General features: G+C 46.8%; 4 protein-coding genes across 4 annotated transcripts; 2 read left to right on the forward strand and 2 right to left on the reverse strand.

Moving 5' to 3' along the window:
* Nucleotides 1–1122: 1122 nt before the first annotated feature.
* On the reverse strand, nt 1123–3384 carry LAJ45_07043 (uncharacterized protein; the record flags this gene model as incomplete). The annotated part of the gene is made up of 8 exons (XM_046116602.1): nt 1123–1159; nt 1229–1271; nt 1426–1918; nt 2052–2295; nt 2370–2518; nt 2593–2867; nt 2927–3005; nt 3061–3384. 8 exons carry the CDS (start codon nt 3382–3384, stop codon nt 1123–1125), a joined length of 1644 nt encoding a protein of 547 aa, XP_045970371.1.
* Nucleotides 3385–4416: 1032 nt separating this feature from the next.
* LAJ45_07044 (uncharacterized protein) lies at nt 4417–7711 on the forward strand (the record flags this gene model as incomplete). The annotated part of the gene is made up of 5 exons (XM_046116603.1): nt 4417–4757; nt 4818–4865; nt 4922–5825; nt 5884–7448; nt 7513–7711. The coding sequence occupies 5 exons, from the start codon at nt 4417–4419 to the stop codon at nt 7709–7711; spliced, it is 3057 nt and encodes a 1018-aa protein (XP_045970372.1).
* Nucleotides 7712–10862: 3151 nt separating this feature from the next.
* Nucleotides 10863–11559, forward strand: LAJ45_07045 (uncharacterized protein; the record flags this gene model as incomplete). The annotated part of the gene is made up of 2 exons (XM_046116604.1): nt 10863–10874; nt 10963–11559. The coding sequence occupies 2 exons, from the start codon at nt 10863–10865 to the stop codon at nt 11557–11559; spliced, it is 609 nt and encodes a 202-aa protein (XP_045970373.1).
* A 4681-nt stretch (nt 11560–16240) lies between these two features.
* On the reverse strand, nt 16241–17061 carry LAJ45_07046 (uncharacterized protein; the record flags this gene model as incomplete). The annotated part of the gene is made up of 4 exons (XM_046116605.1): nt 16241–16282; nt 16340–16344; nt 16404–16642; nt 16709–17061. The coding sequence occupies 4 exons, from the start codon at nt 17059–17061 to the stop codon at nt 16241–16243; spliced, it is 639 nt and encodes a 212-aa protein (XP_045970374.1).
* Nucleotides 17062–17187: the final 126 nt, after the last annotated feature.

Genomic DNA, 17187 nt, shown 5'->3' on the forward strand with positions numbered 1-17187 from the left:
ACTAATAAATGTGCCGCCGTCGAACTTCTTTTTTGAGTGTACGGGTAGAGGAGGGATATTTACAAAAAATTGGCGAATTCGAAACTCTCAACCAAAAGACTGGACGATCACACGGTACCCAACGCAACCTCCCGTTCTTCGTCTGACTCCTCCTTTAAACCATAAAAAAGAAGCGCCAATTGGAAAGCCAAAAAGAAAAAAAAAGCTGTGACGGTACAAAAAAGAACAACGTGTCTTTTTTTTCGCTACAAAAAAACCTCTCTCTCTCGTTTGTTTATTTTACAGCCTTTCACAACTTACCTTTCTGCCTCTTCACCTGGCATTTTTTATACACGAACTTTTAATTACGCTTCGATTTGATTACCAACAAATGGGCATCCTTTTAATTATAACGGCTCCGGCTCCGGCTACTCCCTCCCCCAAGTAGAGGGGTAGGATCATGGCGTTTATACATCATGCTTTTCTTTTCTCGCCTTCTTTTCTTTCTTGGTTCCGGCTATTGCTAGGACGAACTTCTATTACTAGGAAACTTTAATGAACTTCTCGTTTGTTTCTGTTTTTTTCCTTCTTTCTTTTTTTCTTGCTAGGATCTTTTGCAGTGGGGGAGTAGAATTGTTTTAGTTCTGTTTTTTTATATCTCGCTTGAGACTTCTTTTTGCTTTGGAGTGGGGCACTTGTTTTTTTCTTTCTTTTTTCTTTGCTTGTTCACTTTCGACACTCGAAACTCTTCTTCTGTTGATGATATTCTTTTTTTGACGGTTACGATACCCATGTATATATATATATTTTTCTTGACGTGAAAGAGGTGGAAAGGATGGAATGAAAGATGAGAGGATCAAATAAAGATCATGCTACAAGTGACGGTTCAGGCTCAAGTTCAGTTGTGAAGGGTTTTGTTTAAGCTTCATGCTTGCTCACTCGTTGACATGTTCAGGGATTTGTTCATGCAGCCGGGTTTCAAATACGGCTAAAGTAGAGCAGAGTAAAGAGTAGCGTTCACAACACCTCTAATAGAAAGACAAGCAAAATCGGCTTAGGATGGTAAAGTAGTAAATACGTTTGAAACGCCTCCATCTGGAGGCTCAGCGAAGACATCGATGATAAAGATGAGTCTTACAAATTTTACATGAGCGACAGTGGGAATGCGTTACGTGTGTCCCTGGAGCCTTTAGCACACGGCGACTACATGTGATAGCATTCAAAAGCTATCATCAATAAAGGTACGAACGAATAATATGGCAGGGTGGCCATGTCCCACTCTGACCCTCCCCCTGCATGCACTTTGTCCAATTCATGATATCAATCCGGCACGGCAGCTCTTCAATTTTCCCCAACTCCGGTCGGGGTGAATAGTACCGCTATGAACCAGAAAAAAGTCTCAAGCATGGACACCGTTCTGTGATGTGCCATTGGGTTTCCCCTTACCTGGCGTGCCGACCGTCCCAACCGATCCGACCATACCAGTCCTAAATTCCACATGCGTAGCTTCTTGCTGTGGAATTTCCTCTGGTTCGTCATCCGTATCCTCCCCTACATCTTCTTCGGAGCCTTCCTCGGAGCCTTCCTCATCATAACCATCTGCCGAGTCTTCATACTCGTCACTGTCGCCGTCCGAATCCTCTAATAGATCGTCTCCATCATCCCCGTGCCGCAGCCTGTTTTCGAGAGTGGTGCGTTCAGCTTGCAGCGCACGGCAAAGATTCTCAAGCTTGATATTCTTCTTTTTAAGGGTCTCCAATTCTTTTTGGTGGCGGGTGCGTTCTTCTGCCATTTCTAAGAGGTTGCGGTTGGTGGTTTCAGATTTTCGGGAGAGTGTGAGGTTCTCTTTTTCTAGGCGTTTGGTTTTCTTTGACATTTCCTCCATTTCTTTACGGAACGTGAGAAAGAGATCGTTGGAGTTATTGAGCGTGTCTTCGACCTACACAGAATGAAATAAAATTTCAGATGTTGGTTACCTGTGTTATAATACTTCCCCATAATGACGATACAATACCATGAGCAGCGATGCTATGATAGATAGATGTGAATATGAACGGATGGTTATTATTCACCTGCTTAAACTTCTCTACATAGATATTGAGTTGAGAGCGTAACTCTGCTTCAGTCTGCGAGAATGTGGAGACTTGTTGGTGCAAAGCTTTTGCGCGAAGCGATTCCTGTTCCGCTAGTTTTTTCTGTTGCTCATAACGTGAAAGGTTCCATTGGACCTCGAGTTCTTTCGTTTTAAGGAGAGAGGTAAAGTGGAGCTCCCGGAGTTCGTATTGATCCACGAGACTTTTAAACTTGGCTTTAAACCTTGGTTTCGCACCTGCAATATCAGTTGTCGATGCTCTATACCAAAGGCGAGTTCGAGTAAGGGTTTTTTTTACAGTTCATCGGCTTCCATATTAACCTTGCGACTGCCACCATCATTTTCTTCTTCAATACGGCTCTTGATGTCCATAAGAGTACTTTCAAATTTGTTCGACAGTTCTTCACGCTTCTGTTGCTCTTTCTCGGCATGCTTTTTATTGTCGTCCTGTAAATCCTGAATTCAGTAAAGTTGGAATTTTGAACCACCACATACTGCAGTTGATTAAAGGGAGTGTGTACCTTGATCCTCTTATTCTCTTTCTGAAGTTCCCGGCAAAGACTCTCAAGCTTGTGTTTCACGGTAACAGCTTTCTGCATTTCGGACCTAGATTGATCCCTTTCTTTCTGTAATTGGTCCGCACGTTTACGAGCCTTAGCATGGTCTCTTTCAAGCCGCTTCATCTCGTGCAAAAGCTCGCTATATTTTGTCTGTATTGCGTCAACTTTAGCCAGATGATCATCACGACCAGAGACTAGTTCTGCCAGCTCCTTATTTGCCTTGCGCACAGCACGAGCTGAGTTACATCGTCAGCATATCCAATTCTCATACATAATAGGTTCGGATATTTCGTACATATCGCCTTCTCTTCCTCTTCCTCCATCGAAGCATCGGACTCCAATTGCGATATCTTTGCAGCCAACAGACTGTTGACCTATACACCCGACCAAAACATTCCGTCAGCCCGATCGATTCCAACATCTTTTCACCAAGACAATAGCTGGGGCGACAAAATCATCCTTCCCGTACACAATTGCAATTCTCACCTCCGAGGGGTCCAGCGTTTTCTTCGGCTTCGGCCCTACCCCTACCCCTACCCCTCCCCCTTTCTTGTTTGCCACAGGTGCCGGTACAGTGGGGATCGGGAGAGGTGGGGTTGTGTTTGAACACGGTGACTCGGAGTTGCCGTGGTCGTTGCATGCAGTGTGGCCCATGTCTCCGCCCGTTTCTCCGTTGACGATGGCCGTTTTTGATTTTGCGTTTCTTTGCGGTTGCGACTGGGGCTGTGATGCGTGGTCCACGAGAGCAGCCATGAACGAGATAGGATGTTGTATGTTAGGGCTCTAGTGACCTGCGGATGCGTGAAGCGAGCAGTGGCAGGGGAGCGGGGCCTGGGCGATGTTTGTATGGTCTGTGGGCAGTCGTGTGGAGAAGTGGTCGCGAGATGCTAGGTGACGGTTGGGTCTCACACCCTTGAAGAAATCGCCGGTAGGTTTGGGGTTTTAGGGATGTGAAAATTTAGATCTTAGTGCCTAAATTTGGCATTTCCCCGCCGCCCACTATGTATAATGACGTCTTTTTCGATATCTGAGAACTATGGCTGTTATTTTATGTTGACTTCCTAATACAAGCTGGTTTGACTTTAATCAAGAGGGAGGCTTCGAGAAGAAGGGGCCAGGGTGAGAATTACTACCACTCACTTGGTTTTTCAGACTTTGAGCGGTGATAACGAAGGTGATGATAGTAAGAAGGAGAAATCAGAAAGAGTGATGATGATAATTAAGGGTCCATGAGAATGATTGATATCTGCAGTCGGAAATGTCAGATGTCAGATGAAGATTAAGATCTACGAGCGGGAGTATTATTTTAGTGTTATGTAGCCCCCCCCCCCTCTTTCATCCTTTACTTATGTGTCCTTCTCTTCCCATTATTGCACGTTTATCTGGCCTGCCCTTTCAGTCACCCAGATGCATTAATGCACAAACATTGTAAAGTTAATTGGCTAGCCGTAGCTTGCGTACCACGTAGTTGAGATTGTCTTTTTTGGAAAGAGCGTGAAGGCACGTCTGAATAAAGCTGTTTTTAAGCCATTCCTATAAGCTATTGATTTTCCCTAGTCTTTCTGTTTACTGGGTGCATAATCATCAAAGCCTGGAGTGTTCGAACATATATTCCCGCATTGGGAAAAGGTTGACATCATTGAGAGAAAGAAAAAGTGTTCTCGAAGCCTTCTCAATCCCCGGCAGTTTCACACCCTTGCATCATTCCATCGTGCGCTTCAACGTCAATCAATCAGTTATCAAGGCAATTGAAACATTGATTATACCCGACGGACCTTTGATAGAATGCTGCGTGGAAGCCTGTCTCTTGGACGTCAGCTCACAAATAAGCAGAGCCCCGCGATATGGCGTTCGAATCGACGATATGCCACTACTTTCACTGATCTGAGTCAATTTCCAAAGGCTGGCGAGAAGCTCTACGGCTTCACTGTTAAGAGGGCAAAGACTGTACCTGAGCTCGAGCTAGCAGCGATTCAACTCACCCACGACAAGACTGGCGCAGATTATATTCATGTGGCGAGGGAGGACAAGAACAATGTTTTTGCAGCTGGATTTAAGACAAACCCAGACGATGATACAGGAGTACCGCATATCCTCGAGCATACAACCCTTTGTGGATCTGAGAAGTACGGATGAACTGGTTCCAAGTTGATTGAGGCGGAAAACTAACGATTATTTGTAAAAAGATATCCAGTCCGTGACCCATTTTTCAAAATGTTAAATCGGAGTTTATCGTACGTTATACAATATATACCTTCAACATCGGGCAGCAGGGCTAAAATCAAACTAGGAATTATATGAATGCTTTCACCTCCAGTGACCACACTACGTATCCGTTTGCAACCACGAACCCAATCGACTACGAGAATCTTCGCGATGTTTACCTTGACGCCACACTGAAACCCCTTCTGAAAGAATCCGATTTCAGGCAGGAGGGATGGCGAGTTGGCCCGGAAGATATCAAAGATCCAAACTCCCTGCTCTTGTTCAAGGGTGTAGTATACAACGAGATGAAAGGGCAAATGTCTGATGCTTCTTACTTGTTCTATATTCGCTTTCAGGACTACATCTTCCCAAGCATCCACAACTCTGGAGGGGACCCACAGAAGATAACCGATCTGACATTAGAGCAACTGAGAGAATTTCACAAAAGACATTACCACCCGAGTAATAGCAAGATATTTACATATGGGGATATACCACTAGAAACGCATTTGCAAAAGCTTAACGACAAACTTAGTGTTTTCGATAAGATTGAGGTTGAGCAGGATTTAAGAGAACCTATTAAGCTTGATCAGTCAAAGAGAGTGAAAGTCTATGGGCCCATTGATCCGCTTATGGACAAGGATTCGCAATACAAGACTTCGGTCTCATGGATTATGAACGATACTGCGGACATAGTTGAAACTTTTGGATTAAGGATTTTGTCGACATTGTTGCTAGACGGATATGGTTCACCGATGTACAGAGGCCTCATTGAGGCTAAATTGGGTTCAGACTTTTCTCCTAACACTGGGTTCGATACGGGGTCGAAGAGAAGTATTTTTTCGGTCGGCCTTCAGAACGTAAGGATAGAAGATGTGCAAAAGGTTGAAGACACGATCCATGAATGTTTGAAAGACGTGAGACAAAAAGGGTTTGACCAGAAGAAGATCGATGGGGCCCTTCATCAACTAGAACTCGCTTTGAAGCATGTAAGTGTGATGCAGTCTGACGGGTGTTGCGGATGTTATACTTACGACCTATCACTAGAAAACCGCAAATTTTGGCATGTCAGTAATGCAAGGCCTTACTCCAGCCTGGCACAATGGCGTTGATCCCTTCGATGTCCTCGCCTGGGAATCCACTGTCTCTGCTTTTAAAGAAGCTTATAATAAAGGGGGCTTTTTTGAAGGTCTTCTGGATAAATATCTTCTCAACACCAACACTTTGGTGTTTACTATGGCACCCTCCAGAGATTACACTACCCAGATTGCTGAAGAGGAAGTAGAGCGTTTGAATGCAGAGATCTCAAAGATTGGTGACGAAGTTGTTGCTCGTGAGATCCTGATGAAGCAAGAAACAGAGCTAGCAGAGTTGCAGGAACAGGCAAAGCAGCAGGACTTGAGTTGTTTGCCGACGCTTAAGGTCGAAGATATCTCGAAGACGACAGAGAGAAAGGAGTTATGGCATACCAAGATTGGGGATGTTCCAGTCCAGTGGAGGAAGGCGCCGACAAATGGGTTGACTTACTTTAGAGCCGTCAGCACATTCAAGGACCTTCCCGAAGAACTTCGTCTCTATCTTCCTCTTTTTACTGAAGCCATTCTGCGCCTCGGAACTGCCAGGCGTTCAATGGAAGAGCTTGAGGACCAAATCAAACTTAAGACTGGCGGGATCAAGGCTGGTAGTCACATCTCCACAAGTCACTCAAACCTTGAGGTTACAGAAGAAGGGCTGGTTTTTAGCGGGTTTGCGCTTGATAGGAACATCCCAGATATGTTTGAGCTTCTTAGGATAATTTTGTTGGAGACAAGTTGGACCCATATTTCAAAGCTGAGGACTCTCGTACAAGGCATCGCGAGTGGGTTTGTGAATAGTCTTGCAGAGAGTGGACATGCCTATGCTATGACCTTTGCGGCAGCACATCTGACTCCGGCTGCCAGAGTGAAGGAGGTCTCAGGAGGAATGACGCAGGTTAGACTTATTAGTCACATGGCGAACAAGGAGTTCTACATTGATGCCCAAGCGAAGCTAAGAGAAATTGCCAAATTCGCTGCTCGTCAAAATGGCTTCCGAGCTGCCATAACCTGCAGTACCGAGGCCGTATCCTCTAATGAAGCCGCTCTATCAAAGTTTTTGGAGAGCCTTCCAAAAGTTGAATCTCCCACTGAAGATAACATCGGCTCCTTCGACTTGACGGTTCCCTCTAAAGCCTTCTTCCCCCTCCCGTATCAGGTTTCGTACACAGCCATGTGTATGAAGACTGTCCCTTACACCCATCAGGACGGCCCAGCACTCCAAGTCCTTGCACAGCTGCTCACCCATAAGCATCTCCACCACGAAATCCGAGAGAAGGGCGGCGCGTACGGAGGCGGTGCGTTCCACAGGGGCACCGGAGGCGTTTTCGGATTCTACAGTTACAGAGATCCAAACGTACCTAATACTTTAAAGGTTATGGAAGGTGCTGGTGAATGGGCGGCAAGAAACGAGTGGAGTGATAGGGATTTGGAGGAGGCAAAGCTGGGAATTTTCCAAAGCGTAGATGCCCCACAAGCGGTTTCGTCTGAGGGAATGACATACTTCCTGGATCGAATTACAGACGATATGAGACAGACGTAAGTACCAATTCTCTCTCTCTATTCTGATGTGACAGTATTCTAATGGAATAAATGAAAATAGTCGCCGTGAACAACTCCTTGCCGTCACCGGAAAGGACATTCAGAAAGCCGCGGAGAACTACTTAATCAAGCAGATCAATTCAGGGCAGACGGCGGTTGCTGTCCTGGGTGAGAAGAAGGAGTGGTCGACGCCTGAAGCTGGGTGGGACATCTTCCCGCTGAGCTTGGAATCCGAGAAGGATGCAAAGGTGACGCTTTAGAAAAAAGTAAAATATTGCTTTCATCTTTGGTTGAGTTAGGATTTATAAATGTAAAGATAGATGGCTTTATCTTTGATTCTCCACTTTTAATGATATGGATTATGTCGAGTAGCACATATTTCATGCTGCTTCCTCTCTTCAAGTGTAATCGCGTGATGGGCTGTGACGCAATAACCTGACTAGGTTTGATGATGAATTCTGACTCGAAATGTTCTGGCTCACTCAAGGAATATATCAGTGAACCGCTTATTCGAACCATAGATGTCAAATATGTACTGGAGTGAATGTGTTCAGTCTAGTTTATTCTAGATAAATTACAAGGAGTGAACTGGGTTAGTTAAGACTAAGATAAAGTCATTATGTTCCTATTCACTTGCATATTGCACGGATATTGTTTCACTGAGAGGTTGGACGATTCCGTCGGTAGCAAAGTTGAGAACCTGTGGCTTAATACTCTATCATTTCATACACCCCATGGGGTTGAAGTGTGCTCCGACCCCCTATCATCTGATCTGACCAACGTCATTATCAGCCAGCCCAGTTTACAAAGGACTCCGGTCCCCTCGGCGGAGATACCAACTTTCACGGCCTGACTTTGAGAGAGCACAAAGTAAGGCCGCTTGAAGTAAATATGTTTCTCGCCTTGAGTTTGGCAGTTGCTCTAGTCCACTCGGGAGGTCTCGAGTGGTTATCTAGAGATAACTGGTTCTAGGTATATACCATGATTACTCGGGGATATAAAGGATACCGTATAATCTATCTCGGTACAGTTCCATGTAGCTATCTCAGTTACCATTAGCTACACCACTGACTATATATATGTATAGCTGCTATAGGTTTGTGTTTGAGAAAGTCATGAAAAGCAGATACACCTGTAATTTTAATTTTCCCGATATTTATTTTTAGTAGAACATTCAATGGTGGCCTTTTGATAATTAGATGACATATGGCATCAATCAACAGAATTGATATTCTAGATTCCAGATCCTTGTATTGGAGTTTACGCCCATTCATGTATGGTAATCAGTACATCGCCATAGCTTTAAGGCTGCATGCGATCAATGAATAAAACAAACAAAAAATGGTAATCAGTACGTATCCGCAACAATGAACCACGCCCGACCTGAATTTCAGGGATCTGTTATTAACGATAGATGAAGACAGCGTATAAAGACAAATACATAGCCTATATTAGGAGAAGAACACATGGCTACAACTTGTATCAATAAATACATATAGAGGATGAGGGCCGAATTAATGAATGTGCCGATAAGAATACTGCACACATCTATCATCGAATCACTGGATCAACAAACTGTACATCTGTTCCAAACCACACTCAACATAGAATCCATCTCTCATAAAGTCACATCTCTCCCCCATGTACAGGGTGAATACAAGCCATGCATACACCGACTCCCCTGAAAGGTCCCTTGGTCTTGACTATTCTAGGTGATCATGTTTGAACATTCCTCTAGTAACATAATAGTCCATGTCAGCTAGAAAGGACTGGACGGACAGACCCTTTCCATGGCATCAAAACCTATCTTTCCTTGATGCTACTCATTTTATCTTCAAACCCGCACAGGTCAGGGTTGACTCTATCTCTCCTGCTGCTAACATTTCATTGCTAATTAATGAATTAAACAAAAAATAAAAATACCGTTTCATCGCTGATAATACTGTACTGTCTCACATCTGGAAGGAGCGGCTAACAAACCTCCCCAACCAAACAAACGAGCTAGCTATCCCTGGATGGACCAGAGTAGGTAATGATAGCTTTGACAAAATTTTCTATGGACCGTGTCATTGGGAAGATTTGTTCAAGGCGCTATGAGGGGTTCGAAACGGACATCACATAAGACTCAATACATAAAAACGAGGATAAAACTACTACATTGCAAAATCTAATATAAATGCCAGACTAATATAGAATGGCGCAAAGTATATATTAGTACTTGTTTAAGCAGTGCAATTAATTCACCATCATTATTATACTGGTACAGTCGTCTCCGGGTCAACGATGAAACCGGTCCGATGGCGAATAGGCCAATCGAAGCCAACAAAAGCGCTCCGACCCCTTTGCTTTGACTGGCTATCAGCCCAAAAAGTAGTCATTCGTCATCGAGCCCGTTTCGTCGTTGACCCAGAGACGACTGTACCATATCGGGAGAAATTCAGTAATATTGTGTCCGTCTTGTTTCTGTTTTATAAATATAGTCGACTGATAAACTCTGGCCAGGGACACTTTTAGACATATTTGTGTCAAAAGAAAAACTATCCATCCATGTCTAGAATGTTAATAGCCCTACTACGGCACCTTTCAGCTCGCAACGGTCTGCGGTGGGCATAGTTCAAGTAGTTGGTTAATCCCACTTAAGAACTATTTCTAAGCCTCGAATCGCCGGCATCCCACCAGCCTCAACGGGGTCTATTCACAGAGATATAAAAATGTTCCAAAAAATTATCCTGAAAGGTGTCAGCCAAGTCTCCAGAAATGTTAGAATTCCAGCCAAACCGATCCGTCATAACATATCACTCGACTACCACACCTACCCATCCACCAAAACCCTGATCCGCAACAAACTCCTGGAGATAACTCCTGAAACATCCCATCTATTTAGTAACATATTCCCGAGCTCATAATAGGGGTACATCCGGGCATATACAAAACCCTCCAGTCCCCTCCCACTCACCACCCCCACACCCGGAGGAGCACCCTCCGAACCCCCAAAAAACTCTCATCCTCACCCCATCTTCACCCCCGTTCCTACCCTTCGCTAAAATTTGCTCACATTTTTGAAACACCCCCTAAAACAAAACATAAAAAGGAAAGAAAAGACCCAGATTACCAAGCCTGGATTAGGTTGTTTTACCTTCCCAAACCCTAACCCACGCAGCACATCACCTCCTTCACCCCCGGGAAACGCCGGCCAAAGCTCAATATCGGCCATTGACACTGCTCTGTTGAATCATGAGGTTCAATGCTACCACCGGTACGCGTGCCCCCGAGTCCCTGGGTTAATGGGTGTGAATATCGGCTGATTGACCCCCCCCCCCCCTCTCTCCGTTACCCCTTATAGCTCTTGTCTCTTCAAAGGTACTCTTGGTACCGTATGAGCCGCACCATGTAAAGACGTACAGCGCGTGGATGGAGGATGAGGTACGTCTATTCTCTGTCGTTTCTCGAGATCGAGAGAGTGTGCATGTGCGTATGTGAGTGCTGACCGATGCTGTGGGTATAACTCCAGGACATCCGCGAAGCCACCGCCTCGGAGCGACTCACGCTCATCGAAGAATACGAAATGCAGCGCAAATGGCGCGAAGACGCCGACAAGCTCACCTTCATCGTGTGCCTACCTCCGGCCACCCCCGGGGGCCCCGTCGACGACAGCCCCTCGCGCATGATCGGCGACGTGAACCTGTTCCTGTACCTCGAGGACAGCGAGACGGAGGTTGACGCGAGCGGCGAAGCACGACAGGTGGCCGTCGGCGAGATCGAGATCATGGTTGCGGAGAAGGCGCACCGCGGGCGTGGGCTTGGAAGGGGCGCGTTGCTGCTGTTCCTCGCATATGTGCTTGCGCATCAGGGGGAGATTATGGAGCAGTGGGGGCAGCCGGGGGTGGGCGTGTTGGAGGCGCTGAGGGTCAAGATTGGGAGCGCGAATGAGAAGAGCTTGAAGCTGTTTGAGAGTGTGGGGTTTGTGAAGAAGAGTGAGGTGGAGAGCTATTTTGGCGAGTTTGAGTTGGTGTTGAGTGATATGGAGGTGGAGGGGATGGAGAGTAGGGTGAGGGAGTTTGGGATGGAGTGGTGGAGCGAGGTGGTGTATGGGGTGGGGGTGGTGTAGATTGTTTGTATGGGGGCCTTTGGGCCCGTTTTTCTTTTCGTGATATAGCATCATCAGCATACATTTTTATAGAATAGCTTTTTTCAATTTTCTGTCGTGAAGGTTAGTTGCTAGACAGCTTTGGGACTTTGTAATACCGTTCCGGCAGCTCGTGATAGCTTTATTTGTGTCTGTTTTGTAAGGTGAGAGGAGAAAGATTTCATTAACTTTTATTGGCTTTTAGTATAGTCCCGGAACACACATGTACCTATCTGATAGTATTTTAATTGTTTGGATAATATAGCTACGCACAATCACAACTCTAGAAGACCGGCGTGTAGTTGCTCCCTCAGTCCCCGGATGTTATATCCCACCGGTAGCTTCAGGCCGCTCATCTTCACATGTCCATAGCTAGCTCCCACAGGTTCCATAGCTCTACGACCTTGCAGCACCCGACCTCTCTTCTCTCCTGTCCTTGTTACTCAGCTCTATGAAACCGTGGAACCCACGTTCTCGGATGCAGATACAGCACGACGGCTAAACCTACCATCCACCCCCGACGCCATACCGCGCCGTCCGTTATGCAGCCTGCGCTATACACCCTCCCGCCCGCCCGCCCGGATGTCCGCGATTAATATTAATACATGTATGTATGTAGCGGTGCAGTCCGACCTCTATGCCGGAGGAGAGCGGGCACCCGTGCTTACAGGCGCCACAGTAACTTACGCCCGAACCCCCATAGATATCTGTAGTCCGAGCCCGGGGAGTTCAGAAACATCTGCCCGCACAGCTTGCGTTTCAGGGCGCCCTCCCCTGTATGCCCGGCCGGCACCGCGGGATGCGTCCCGGCGCGGGTTTGTTATGTGTACTCTAGTCCAGTTAGCTACAGTAGCTAGCTAGCTGTAGGGGAGCTAGAGGCGCTCATGCTCAGCTTTTGTTCTTCACAGATTACTGTTCTGACCGCACGAGCTCTGAGCAGGAGAGCAGAGCTGGCAGGTATGCTATGCTACAGCAATTAACCGGCAACCCGGCCGATACAACCGTCCGCCCGGTAGAGTAGCTAGCTACATATACCTACCGACACGGACCTTCGAAGGGGAGAGAGGTTTTAAGATTAGAGCCCCCTTCTGCTCCCTCTTCCCCTTCCCCCTTCCCCTTCCCCTTCCCCGTTCCCCTTCCCGTTCCCGTTACCGTTCCCGGCCCATCTCTGTAACAGCGCAGAACAGTAGACAGGAAACAGACAGACAGGCCACGTATGGCAGGGATCGGGGGGCGGGGGAAGGAGGGAAGGGGAAGGAAGGAAGATCATCATCTCGGACAAGTGTTTCGAAACGGGGCATTTGCTATGGTCCGGGACAATGTTTGTGTTGCGTTGCGCTGGGGGGGGGGGTGGTTGCGTGGTGGGTCATGTGTTATCACCCGCGTCTCAGCTTGCTGTTGAGCGAGCGAGTGAGTGAGCATCTGTGAGGTGAGAAACAGTAATATTACGCACGGCTGACCAATCTCCGGTGGGCAACAACCACACACCACAGAAACACACCTAACCCTGGCCAGTATCTAACGTTACCTCTGACATGACAAACACCAATTGCTATCGTCATCGTCCAGGATCGAGATTGCAGAGGCCCACAACAGATTTTTTGTACGTAATTGCCCTTCTTCCCTGGAGAAACTCCTGGCTGGCACAGTGGCAGGGTTTGGAGTGAAAAAAAAAAAAAAAAAAAAATTTTGGAGAGAGGGAATTTTGGGATGCCGCGGGTGTGATGTGACTGGTTACGTAGCTGTGGGTTGGGATGGTGGATGGGATGAAGGAATGGGATGGACGGCGCACCGAGGTAATTAATTAGCCTAGCCCTGCAAGACTCACTCAGCCTTGGGCTTTTTTTTTTTTCGCGCAGCACCTCCACTGTGGCTCTCTGTTCTATCTGGGGCTGGGGAACAGGCCACAGCCCTATTTGGATCGACAACATATGTATCTTGGCAACTCAGCTGGCAGAACTTAGAAGCATGAGCAAGCCGGAGGTGCTTGACGCAATTGATTGAACGCGGCAAGTCGGCAACTAACGTAAACGGACGGGGCCGGCCCAATTGAGAAATGCCCGGTCTTTATCTGGCTGGATGTAAAATTCCGAGCTGCCTGATAAGTATGATGTGATATGGTTTCGACTTCGGTATACAGCTCCGGCCGGCGTAATGTAGCTACATAATACATAGTAGATAGGATGCATGGGATGGATGGATGGATGGAGCACCCACCAGCGGTATTTTGGATCTAATATCAATATCACCAACAACGTAGAATAGATCACCACCCACAATACCTACTGTAGAACCGTTAGACCGACTTTATCCGTAGCCATTGAACATTTCAGCTGAGCTGAGTCAAGCTGACATGACGGGAATCTATGTACCTCCCCAACCCAACGCTGTGTCTTCCCCACAAACACAACGTCACTTCGTGCATGCCGACCACGATAGAGTATGGTTAAGCCCCCTCTCCCGAGTCCCCCGCGCGCCCAATTGCTAGCATACGTCAAACAGCATGTGTCACTCCCTGTTTCACCTCCGAGATATTTAAACAGAGACACCAACAGACAGACAGGTTCAATTGTCTCACGATGTATAGGGTGGGGGCGGGAAAGCTTAATTCAGAGCCCGCCGCCGCCGCACATGAAGGGAGCGGGCGGATTATTGATTACTTGACCTCCGTCCGGTAGAGTAGGATGCAGGCATGGGTGGGCGGGCGTGTTTGAAACAAAACAAAAACAACGTCTTAATCTGCCTGATGTAACGTGCAGAGCAGATAATTACTCTAAGAATTAGAGTAGGTACTGTAAGGCGTTGTGCCTCAATGGTTATAACAAGACTAAGCTTTGATAGGATGAGAAGGGAGACAATAATATATTAACAGGACTACTAGGGTTTCTGGCTTTATACCACATGAATAGATAGAGGACAGGTTATCATGCTGCCCATTCCTCGCCATCAGTACACAGTTGTAGTATACGTAGCTGGCAGTCACGTACTCGTGTTCCGTACAACACTGCTCTATCTCTGTCTCTACATTTGATATTGAGATCTACACGGAGATCACTGTGGGAGTACGTAAGGTAACGCAGTGTTCTGCCCTACTCTATTCGGGTGACGACGATGTTCCATGCAGCCCGAGTAATTAAACACTGCTCCATATCACCAATGGCTAAAAAAAATAGAAACACATTTCAAACAACTCCTTGCTTGTGCACACTCGCACTGGAGCACTAACAGCCAAACGATCATTGACTGCCACCCATCCCATCCCAGCCCTAACCCCGTTGCGCTGTGTCACGATGCCTAACCTACCGCCAAGACTTTACAACATCACACCCTCACGAAAATAAAAAGCTTGTCACAACGCAACGCAACGCTATCAATGATCGGTTCATCCGGTTGTCCGTGTGTGGCTGTGGCACTCTTCGTCCGATGATGAAGAAATTTTTTTTGCTGGTCAGGCGATATCGAAATCTTTTTTCTTTCATCACATAGGATGCGATGCAGTGGTAGGGTAGAGAGTAGAGCGGCTAGGGTATGGGACTGTAGCTACAGGACAGGGTAAGGTTGAACGTCATGTCTGTCACTCGTCGAGTTGACGCCATCCCACCAACTGCCCAATGTCTATTATGGCACCTCCCGCTCCCGCTGAGCTGCACTCCAGCTCAGTACTCTAGAGTAATAACATGTTAACGCCCCCTCCCGGGGCGCCCCACGATATATGCGGGGTATTCTCCTCAACCACGGCGGCGCCTTCGATCAACATCGGCAACAATCTGTTGGCCGCGTTCTGAATCGGAAATCGTCTCTTGACCCTTGGGTTGTTTGGACGGGGGTTTGTTTGTGGGCTAGTGTTTGTGAGGTAGGGTTATTACTGGAGGTACGTAGCTAGGGAGAGTAGAGTAGAGTACCTAGATGGCTTTTCAGGACATGTTAGATCTGGTTGATGACAGCGATCTGTCGATCTCCGGATAAGGTAATGGGAAGTACAAATAAGTATCTACTCTAGGTATAGGCATATGGGGTATGTACGGTACTGTAGGTACTCTGCTCTACCTACGGATAGTAGCTGGACCTGCTTGCAGCTGGGACTTCGAGGTCCTGACAAGATGCAGGTGTGGCTTGAAGTTATGCCTGCCTATGGGGCTGGGTACAGAGGTACAGCTATCGGTAGAATTATTGCGTTGGAAAATCGCCCTGCTCTCGGCGTGATCGTCGGTCCCTGTTTCCGCAATAATTCTACCGATAGCTGTACCAAAGAATACTTGTCCAATACTTATGTGGTATCACAAGAAAAATTATATATGTATCAAAATTCTGCCACTCATTTGAAAATGTAGTTGTAAACTTAATTCCTAAAAGGCATTCCCACCTAGGTGATGTTGCGAACTCCAATCGCTAACGTCGGCCAGCTTGGAGGGAGTGGGCGCAAGCCGCATAAGCATATACGCCCTATACGAGAAGTATAACTCCCATAACAGTCTAGAACTACCTCTATACCGGCCCCAATCACTACAATAGGTCTAAATTACTAGAGCTTTGCAAAGCTTTAAAGTGCGCACTTAAATATACTGCCAAGCCCCTAAACGACTATAAAAGAAAGAAAGCAAAAGGGCACAACTGCCACAAGTGGCGGGTATGCGGAAGAACTTGGTCAGTGATTGGAAGATTATCAGTAGTCTTTTTGGAACGTTGTTTGAATGGGCCTTGACGACTATGGGAGGATTAGTACGTTGTGAGAACACGTGGTACCGGTATAAGCGCAACATACCTCAACTTCACGAACTGGTTAGCGAGTGCGTTATCTTTAGGATACAAGTAGCTAGGGTCCTTACTGAATTTCTTCAACTGCTCGTCCAAACTCGCTAGATCCTCTTTGCGCCTTTTGTTCTCGGCAATCAGAGCTTGTTTTTTCGCAACTAGTTCTTTTCTTTGCTTCTCTAGGTCTTCACGAACAGCCTTCTCGTTATTTAGCCGGGCTATCATTAGGTTGTGTGAATCGTCTTCTGCGTATTCAGGGTGCAAAGCTAAGAACTCTTCCTTAGAGATCAGTGGTAATAAGGTGTATTTGTGCCTACATATCCATCAGTTCAAAATCAGTACTTCCCCCTGTTACCGGTTCAAATCTTGGAATACATACGGAAAATCTCTACAAGCATTGATTTCTCCCCGCAGATGTCTCTGCTCATAGTAGAGATTCTGTAGCTGCAGATGTAGCCTGTCCACCTCCCTACGAACCTCGCTCGTTGTTTCTTTCGCCTCACGGGCGGACATGATGGCCGCACGATGTAGGCTCTTCAGCTGTGTCATCAGCGCATTGAGAAGTTTGTGTTTGCGGGACCGGCTGATTCGATCGTCTTCGGAAGGCTCAGCGACACCCCCGCTGCTTTCCATCGCCATTAAGAGCTCATGACACAGGAGACGGGTACGCTCCACCACTGCCAGACACTCCCGAAGTGAGGGGTCGGTCACGACGGATTCTTGGATGGCCATTGAGAGTTGTCGAGCCCGTGGGTATCGGTGGGTGGTGGGTGGGATGGTCTTTGTGTTGTGTTGGTGGACGTGACAAGTGATACTCTACTTGGATGCAAAGTAATGATCGATCTATTGCAGAAACAC

This window comes from Morchella importuna, assembly GCF_003444635.1.
Source record: "Morchella importuna strain M04M26 chromosome Unknown Morimp01GS021, whole genome shotgun sequence".
Taxonomy (NCBI): domain Eukaryota; kingdom Fungi; phylum Ascomycota; class Pezizomycetes; order Pezizales; family Morchellaceae; genus Morchella; species Morchella importuna.